The sequence below is a fragment of the Opisthocomus hoazin genome, chromosome 7, assembly GCF_030867145.1.
Source record: "Opisthocomus hoazin isolate bOpiHoa1 chromosome 7, bOpiHoa1.hap1, whole genome shotgun sequence".
Classification (NCBI taxonomy): Eukaryota; Metazoa; Chordata; class Aves; order Opisthocomiformes; family Opisthocomidae; genus Opisthocomus; species Opisthocomus hoazin.
Window position 1 is genome coordinate 20,908,671 of NC_134420.1, and position 9,965 is coordinate 20,918,635.

Genomic DNA, 9,965 nt, shown 5'->3' on the forward strand with positions numbered 1-9,965 from the left:
GTAACAGCCTTCAATCAACCACAGTTTGTAAGCTCTACAGATGGATTACCCAGACAGACAAACTGCTGCTAGTGAAAATCTTTATGAAATAGTTTCTTACTGGTCATGATCAACAAGAGATTAGTGTGGCTCTTCCATGCCTAAATATTTCATTTGCTTTTGCCTATAGCAAACTTTCTTGTCTATGTCAATTTTTAGTGTAAGCCTTCACATTTAGTGAAGACAGTTTTCGTTATACTCAGTACTGCATAAATATGGCACACATAGAATTTTTTTTGCTTACATGTATGTACACTGTATTGGTCTTTTCACCAGGAGGCATAGTGAAAGGAGATGAAATACTAGCTGTAAATGGCAAGATATTAATTGACAGCAGGCTGGCAGAAGCACAGGCAACTCTAGCAAAAGCTTGGAGCATGGGTGGGGTAAGTAACCTGGAATATTTCTTCACACTACCTACAACGTTCATACGAGGTATACTTTTATTTCACGACATTGTCACATCAACATAAATGAGGCTGCAAACATCAACAGTAACAGGTATGCCATGTACTACCAAAGTGAGCTGAAATCTGCAGAAGATACTGGTGTACAAGCATCTCTGAAAATCACGCATAGAATTTACTGCGGAAGTTCATGGCGTTTAGCCGCATGTCAAGATTGGTATTTAAACACATTGCATTTTGAGTGTTTATAGTATGTTTATCTATAGCATCTCTCTGATACTGAAAATGACTTGCAAGATGATTGGAATTTTATGATAATAGATTATCTTATCTTTGATTTCTTAATGTACAAGCAACACTGCACTTCAGCACAGTGAGTGTTTTCTCAGCAAGAACTGTATTAATTGCTAAGATGACCAAATTCAGGATGATTCTTAGAATATTTATTTTTAAAAGCTTGTTGCAAGACAAGTAGTTTTTTGTTTAATTTCAGGATTCAAATCCAACAGCTCAATCTTGAAATGGTGTTCCTATAGAAGTCTTTAACAGTGATCTTTCTGCTACTCCCTGTGGTTTTCCAGGAGTAGATTGCCTTCTTGATTCTCTTTGTGATATTCCATGGTGGGACACTAACCATCTCTGAAAGCAGTATTTAGCAGCACAAGTTTGCCTGTGCATTTCTTTTCCAGGATTGGATTGACTTAGTCATCGCAGCATCACCTCCAAAGGAATATGATGATGAAATGTAAGTGTATAAGCATGCTTTCTCTGGGGATTAAAAGGCTAGTAACAGTAGTCTATACAGTTTGCTTTTTTTAATCAGACATATTTCAAGTATTTACTTGTGGGTTATATAAACTTCTATATCACTTGGTTGCTAATTTGATAGTTATAAGTAGCTATCATGCATTACAGCAGTGGTTCCCAGACTTTTCAAAATTCTAATTCTCAGAATTGGTTGTACGTGACTACATGCTCATGCTTCCAGTTTAAACTTTGAGGATTTTGGTTGGGTGGGAGTTTTTGGTGCGGTGGGTTTTTTTTGGTTGGTTGGTTGGTTTTTGGTTTTTTGTGGGTTTTTTTTTAAGACATTACTTACTTCAGTCTGGATCATTTAGTGTGATCCCATGGATCACAGTTTGGGGAAAGAAATGCCCATAAGTGTTCTTTATCAGAACCAGACATTTAATTCTGGTTTGTGCTTTGTTTGCGTGTTGTTTTTTTTTTAAATTACACTGCAGTTACTATCCTTGTCTAAGTCAACCGAAGTGTAAAATTTTCAAAATACCCAAGTGATTTGGGTGTCTTGGCAATTTGTGACATTCACAGAGTTTTTTTTTTTTAAAGATAATCAGCATAGGTGTGAAACAGAAGAATCCATGGCTTAAAGTGTGATAGAGGTATCAAGTTGATACAACCTGCTTTACTTTGGACAAACAGTTTCAAAAGCGAGACCAATGTTTTCTAGCTTGACTGAAGGAAAAGATTTAGGATATCCTTACTACCAAGTAAAATGGCAGAGAAAAGTTTTGTAGTCACTGTTAATGTGGACTCTTGTTCTATGTAGAATACTAGAGTATTCGTTGCTGTAAATCAGTATAGCTTTACGGGCTAACGCCAGCTGAAGACTGCTGTAAAAATGTGCTTAGTACCTGTGCATAAACAAGTGAGGAAATAACTGTCACTGTTATTTTTGTTTTCATATCCTGTATATGTAGCCCTACTATTCCCTCATCAACAGTCAGTCCCAACACACACAGAAAGGTTTTTGAAGGCAGTGCACTCGTGTACAGACAAGGGTATCTCCTGCAGCTGTAGCCACTGCAGTGTTTCCTCATGGTGAATAGCCAGACCTGGGTTAACATGACTGTCCATTGTGAGGCTGCGTTGTTTATTCAGCATGCGCCTGCCTGTGCATTGCATGCCACAATTGCTTTTGTCCCTGGCATGCTGGAGTGTTCTTTGGGCTTTTGCCATGCCTGTCCTGTTAAAATACAAGTATTTAGTTTCTGCTTCATAATGTTTCTTAGAGATCCTCTGCAGATTTGGTTTATCATCTGCCAGACTATAAAATAAATAGGCCTTGCCTAAACGAGTAGGATTAATCTTATTTTTTTGTTTGTTTGTTTCTTATCTGTGGACCACTGCTGTGGCTTTGTGAATTCATAAGTATATAAGTAACTACAAATTACTTCCTTGTTAAGGCTTGTCCAAAGAACAGGTTTCCATTTGTATTATATGACAGTGTGCCTATAAACAAGTGTTCATGACTGGTTTTCACTGAAGTTTGCCTGTGTTAATTTGTCACTGTACAATGGGTTTGCCCCCAGATTATCCCTATATCACAAACTCTGTTTACTGCGTATGGCTTCTCTATGCTGTAATTACTGTAAGTAGAGTCATAGATCTCTAGAACAACCACAGTAAGATTTCTTGTTGCATGTGGGTATTTGCGGTCTTCTCAGTTATTACTTGCTGTACAAATCAAAATGACTCAACTGAGATCCAGTTATATAAATTGTGCTTACCAGAAAGACTAAAGGTTGCACTACAGCTAACAGCACCTGTTTCACTATCTCTTTTTCTTTTTTTTCTGCAGGACATTTTTTTAAAGAAGGCTACACTGGAGAAATGAAGTCTCTCCTCTATAGAAACCCTTTGCTCTGTAAATTAATAGGAAATCAATAACCACATGAAATGCATCTTTATTTGAAAGAAATGTGAGCAATCAGACTTGTAAATTGAACTAGAGACTTCAGGTTCTTTTGATAATTTCAAGTCATTCTACAGATGTACAGCAAGAAACTTCTGCAAGGTCATTGAGAAGGACTGTGAGCATAGTTTGGTCTGTGAGAACTCAGTCTGTTTTGGGGGGACCAAATTTTGAAAATTATCTTCCAGTTTTCCTGGAAATAGACACTAAAATGACAAACGAAGATAGAACACAGATGTCTGTTCCTATATGCAACACTTGTGATTACACGTTCACAGGCCAGTTTGGGTGCGAAAAGGATTATATTTTTTACTCTGTATATGGTGAGCTTTCCCTGGGGAAATGGAAATGTGTACAGATAACTTCTGTTCTCACTCATATTATTGTAGATCTCTTAATGTCCATTTCTGTTGCTCAGTTGTGAGTTGTTTTGAATATAAAAACCCTGCCAGTGGAAGAACCAGTAACACCAGGAGTGCTAGAATTATAAGGAATAGTTTTGGTGATGCTAATACATATAAAGAATCTTCTCTACCGGCAAAGTAAATAGCTAGCAAGTAGTCCAGATAAAATCATGTGTAGTTGTAGTTATACTACCGAGTATTTGTATTGGTGGCAAATGGGTGGATAATTTGGGTGTGATTCACAGTTTGCAGTTACGTACTTTGTTCTCAGTGAGGCTATATATGTGACTAAACTGTGCAGGAAGTCACGAAGTGTAACATTTCACTCTTGCAGACTATATGTCTTCTGTTTAAGTAAATTCCTCAAGACCATAAAACCTGTACTAACCTGTCTTTAAATAAGTATGATTACAGTTGTAGACTTAGTGCTTTCTTGATGTTATCAACGTATCTCCGTAGAAATGTCATTGTCATCTTTCCTCCTTGTGTCTGCCAGTGTGTATCGTTTTTCATATTGTGTTTAGATTTTTTGTACCTGGACAAATGGAAGCTAGTTTATAGTTCTTTGGTGTATCAAATTCCCTAAATTCACTAAAGTCTTGCCTTTTCAAGGTTTGGAAACCCTCCTTTCTGTAACACAGAAAAATAACAATTTCCTGAGAACTCTGTGCTGATATGGAGATGATTAATTAAGTTGTCTTTCTTAATTTCCAGTATTGTTATAGTATGCCAATTAATGTGTCTGGCAGGGTACACATTTTAGAATGTTTAAATTTTTAACTCTTATAACTAATCCAGAAATAAAATTGCCTTTGCCTAGTGGAAGAAGTATTGTTTCGTCTTTGTCTCTGAGTTTATACCTCATAGTAATAGTTCATCTGCTGAAGTACACAGATTTCTGAGTTGACCTTTAATAACAGACCCATTTGCAATAAAATGCCACACTTGTGGAATTCAAAAGAAAATTCACTCTGCACAGTAGGGAATTGTTGCTCGGTCGAGCTGCCGAGTTTTTGTGGGCAAATCTGATCATTTGATAGCTGGCAAGCTACTGAGTGCAGCTGCTCCAGTTACTTCATTTGCTAGGTCTTTGGTTGCATCTAACCAGAGCTGTAGAATTCCTAACCAATAGACTAATCTAAGCGCATCAAGATTAGCCCTAGAGGGAAAATTGCAGCAAAATGTACTCCTCCTGCTCCCGCTGCTCTGGTTCCCAGTTGCCTACATACTGCAACCATCTGGACTGTATGACAACGTAGATAGATGAGTGATGCTATCAAATGTTCTCTTAAAGGATGCTCTGATGCCACGTACCAGCAAATAGAGAGCCAAAGTAAAGCACCAGTAATGAACTTCACCCTGCAACCAGTGCTTGTCTGTGCTAATCAGCGCCCTAAGAAACATAACACAGAAACTTAAAGGTTAGATATTGGAAAAATTTTTACTGGTATTCTTTTTCCACAGACAAAAGGAGCACAGAAGACTGAGCTGGGAAATCTGTGGGAGTACAAACAGTTGAGTTCTAGCCTTGCTTCTTAGTCACAGAACTATCTTTCTTCTTCCTGTCTACCCTGTTGACTTCATTTGCTTGGATACAGCTTAAAATGCATGAGAGGCATTTGAGGAAATAGTTACTGCTCATTACTTCATGTATATAAGAAAGTGTTACTTTGTGTGTTTAACCTGTGTTAGGATGGCAGAGTTGCTTTAGGCAATGTAAGGAGGTGGTGTTGGAAAAAAGGAGGCTGACACTTCTGAAATCTTAAAATGATCTTAAGCCATCAGTCAGATAGTTTTTTACTTTATTTCTGGCTTTTATTGTCCTGGGACTTGATCACATCTTTCATTTGCTACCTAGCTGGAGGAGTTGGGGAAAGATATGAGAAAATACAGTTTTCAGTCAACTCCCCTTTCAATTACTTTGGTGTGTGTGAGCAGAGAATCCAAGATGGAAATCATTTAAACAGGCGCCCGTTTGAGTTGCTACTGCATTTTCTGATGGTTGTAATGGTCACTACGTGTGCCCATGCCTCACCCCTGTTCAGTCAAGCCAGCTGTGAAAAGATAACAGTAGGGTAAATGGGACTTTCTCTTTTTTTCAGCCAACGCATAGTTTCCTTTGGAAGTATGGAAACTCTGACCTGGTGCACAAAGCAGGACGAAGTCCAGCTACTTCACTGACAGTATCATGAATGCTTCAAATCACTTTTAACATAAGACGGTTTTTTGTTTTCCATTCGCTGTAATCTCAGAGGGACTGTGTCTAGTTTCTCAGAGCTGTTTGTTTGGTTAAGACTGCTAAAACCCACTATCTCTCTCTGTGGGATAATAACCCAGAGGAAGAGTTTCTCAGAACTGTTAACAATCATTCTTATTCTCTCAGGAATTTCTTGGCTGTGTTAGTCACAGCGTAGTCTTTAGCATACCCTCACAGTTGCTGAACTGGAGCATGAATTACGTTAGGGACTTGTGACTTTCACATCTGCTCTGTGAGCCTGTGCGTGCCTGTGTGCAGGCAAAAAAAAATGTGAAGGCATATGGATCAGAACCATGACATGCATTACAGGATAGGAAATACTATTGTGTATTACTCATGTGGATATTAGCATTGGGAAGGCTTTGATCTATTTATTACTGCCATACTACTACTTTAATAACTCATAATTTAGCCATTATTCATCATATGACCATGGCATCTTTTAAAAAGTTTAAGTACGTTTCAAAGAAGTTACGATTTTTAAAAAATGTTCTATTCATAAGCAATTTTATATACCTAAAGGAGGGATGTATACCTGTACACACACCAATAAGGTTTTTTTAATCAATTTGAGTAGCACACATGTACAAATAATCTCAGCACTTCACAAATATAAGGTTTAACCTCCAGATATACATAAGTTGTTATAAACCGTCTTGCCTTAAGAACAGGACTGAAAACCATTGTTTCACATCGAAGGGTGTAAGGAGCTTGGTACGCAGTAGCTGATACATGTTTTCTGTATGCTTTAGCTGTATGTTGACTTTGATGAAGCAGGGTCAGACTCATTGTAGCTGTTGTGCAATTCTTAACCACCTTTCACCAAAGAAATGTCCCCCTGGGAATCCATGCTGACATGAACAAACTGTCACCTTTGCAGCATCTGCGGACCAGGTCTAGTGCAGAGAATCCAGCATCTTACCTGTAAGGAGCTGACCCTTAGGATTATTGATCAGATGAGTTGAAAATCCCTTATTATAAATTTACGATAAGCGATGAAGTGTTTGATCCTGATACTGAGTTTCTCCTCCGGTGTTTTTCTGCCCATCTGCCCATTTTATCTTTAGCCATTGTTCTTGTTCTCAGGAGTTGTCTGTTTTTTTTTCTGACCTTCAGAAATTTCTGGAGCAGATTCCAAAATTCTCTTCTTGCAGACCTGAAACCTGAAGAGGGTCCAGGTGGGCTACTCACAAGTCATGCAAACTATTTTTGGTGATTGACCAGGATACTTTCTTTCCTTCTTCCTAAGGAAGGCAGCAAAAAGTTTGCCCGTACTGGAATACTGGGGGCCTCTGCTGGAATACTTCTTCCTGTATCGCTAGATCTGCATTTGTTGCATTGTTGGAGGAGACAGATACAGTACAGCACTTTGATGGGACTTGGGGCCTATCTATATTTACAACAAGGTTAGTTGGGCTATTTTTTATCTTCACTGAAAGCAGCTAAGATGAAAGAGGAAGTGGAGACCGACATAGAAAAATCAATCAGTAAGATTTGTGTTCTCTGGAAATGAACTTTTTGAAATGCGGAGCATGTTCAGCTTTAAGAGGATAATGGATTACAGGTAAGAAAATAAATGTTCTCTGGACCGTGATGCTGGATGTGTATGATAATGTCCAATGAAAGTGCTGAACTATTTAACAACCACTGGAAGGATGTTTCAAGGAATTAATTTCGAACAAGTACATTGCAGACTGGCAGCTCTTGGATACTTAAGTCTGAATGGCTGGTGTTCAACTCAGATATGGAAAAAATATGGAGTCTGAGGTACTCCAGATAGCTGCTTCATCCAGTATCACAAAACCTGCTGCATGATTAGCAACGGATATCCCTTACACATTTGAGAGGTGGTTGTGTTTGATAGGTACTTCCCACTTATGAGGTAACCATAGACTAGAACAAACAAGGCTCTGATCCAGCAAAGCACTTCAATACATGCTTAAATTTAAGCATATGAGCCAATCCCATTGACATAGGTTGAGTTCAATAATACTACTTGGTCTTAAGTATTTTGCTGGATTTGGGCCTGAAGTAAAAGTCTGAAGGCAAAGGGTGCCTTAGCCCTGGAGATGCTTATTATGGAAAGTTGTTATTGTTAATGCTGAGGTTCTGGTATTCATACTGAATTTCAGTCTTCTTCATATTCTCAAATAATCTTTAAAGGTTATTCCTCCCACCAGCCCCCACTGCCTATTTTCTTGGCTTGTCCTCCTCTTATCTTTTCTCACTGTTCCTCTTCCAGACATCAGTAGGACTCATCAGTCTTCAATAGCTATAACACAGTCTGTTTATATGGTGCTTAAAAGAAAGTTTTAGGGAGAGGGACCGAGACCCTCCTGACAGAAATAGAGTAAGATAGAAATCGGACAGCTTTTTTTGAGGACAAGGACTTTTTTAAACAATAGGGAAGCAAGAGGGAAAGTTGCTAACAGCTATTCTTTATATAAAGCTACCCAACCCCCCACAACAAAAAGTTTCAAATTAATTTTCTCCAAGTTTTTAATCTCTTCCCTCTGTCTTTCTCTTAAGCAGTTCTGGATGCTTTAGAAAGAGGACTAAGACCTCATGTTCATGCATGCAACAGCTTGAGGCTTTTGAGCATTGATGTCACTTAACAGAGGGACTGTAAATAAGACTAGATGCAAAACATTTGATTAGAAACACTGGGAACAAAATTAAGCTTTTATTAAAATCTTAAATATTTCCTTGACAGGATGAAATAGCTTTTCAGGGTTATCCTTTGAAACTAAGTATAATCTACTTAGTAACAACGGTTTTTTTGTTGCCCTCCTTCCCCCTCCCAGCATAAAACCTAAAATTTTCAGGAGAGACGCAGAAGAAGCAATTCCAATAGCAAGGAAGGACAGAGAGAAGCAGAGATGAATGTTTCCATTTTGATTATTTGCAAAGAATTGTGGTGAAGCAGATCTTTGAATGTGAAGTATCAACCTGGTAGGCCAGAAGAAATTGCATACTGTTCCTTAGTGAAAAGCAGGCAGGTCCATCTTAGTGCAAAAGAGTGCCATGCATAGCAGGAATCAAAAACTGAAGAGTTCTTCAAGCTGGGTGAGAGAACTCCAATTCAGAGCATTCAGACATATATATACATTTAATAACAGACATCAAGCCATTCATACAGAGATTGTAGCTGTTAGGAGAACAGAAGAAACTGAGATGACTGAGGTGTGTTCATTGTGCTCCTGACTCCAGGTTGCTTTTTCTTCTCATGGGAAGGCAGCTTCCCCATCACATGTGTCATACATCTGGGTACAGGCAAATTTTCTATTTTCAAATAAATCAGCGTTGTTGAGAAGCAGTCAGTGCACGTGGCATGCTGTGGTCTACAAATCATGCAAATGATCAAGACACAAAGTCCAGCCTGAGAGAGCGACTACAAAAATGGGTCTGTTCTCCAACCAACGTAAGTTTCTCACTACTCATTTTGGCATTAACAGATGGGTACAACGTATTTTATAATGTTACTTTTCTTCTTGGAGTCGAGACTTTGATTGCAACAAATTTGTGTTAATAGTCATAGGACAGAATAAGACAGGTGGTCATATTTTGTGGTTGGATTTTTCACAGGAAAAAGTTATTTGACTGTATTAAGTTGCCTGGCTTACTTGTAATGATTTGTCCTAGTCTGTACTGCTGCAGGAAAGCTGTGTGTGTGGTTGTTTTTGGTTTTTTTAAAATATGTCAATATTCACATTTCTGTGTCCCTAGCCAGACAAACAGATGCAGAGACTTTTTTTTTCTGTTGTGTTATTGAAGTACTTCATGAATTACATAACTTCTCAATGATAAAATTACTCAGTATTGCCTTTTCTAATGTTATATTTAAACCCATGTGTGATTAAAATACCATAGTAAATAGATGGAGAAATGTGGATAGATTTATAAATGACAGAAAGGGACAAAATTCTTACCCTTCTTTACACTAGGACAATGTAAGTGACTTTTATATAAGGCATGTCACCATTTTCCTAGAAAGCAGATTACACCTGAGGATTAAACGTCAACTATTCTTTCTTTACTATTGATGTAGTCTCTTAATCATGGGGCAGTGACCAGCATAATCAGCCATGTTCCCAACAGTAGAAGAGAGCAGAGTTTTTATCTAATTCTAGCATGATCCACTCCTT

At 38.2% G+C, this 9,965-nt stretch overlaps 1 protein-coding gene across 2 annotated transcripts in view; it reads left to right on the forward strand.

Annotated features, from left to right (window-relative positions):
- The window catches only part of USH1C (USH1 protein network component harmonin), a 54,712-nt gene extending 50,356 nt beyond the window's left edge, over nucleotides 1-4,356 (forward strand). For both annotated transcript variants that reach the window (XM_075425268.1, XM_075425272.1), the window contains 3 exons: nucleotides 316-425; nucleotides 1,136-1,191; nucleotides 3,046-4,356. In XM_075425268.1, the coding sequence (XP_075281383.1) occupies nucleotides 316-425; nucleotides 1,136-1,191; nucleotides 3,046-3,058 (179 nt within the window). In that variant the 3' untranslated portion in view covers nucleotides 3,059-4,356. The remainder of the gene's footprint in view (nucleotides 1-315; nucleotides 426-1,135; nucleotides 1,192-3,045) is intronic.
- Nucleotides 4,357-9,965: the final 5,609 nt, after the last annotated feature.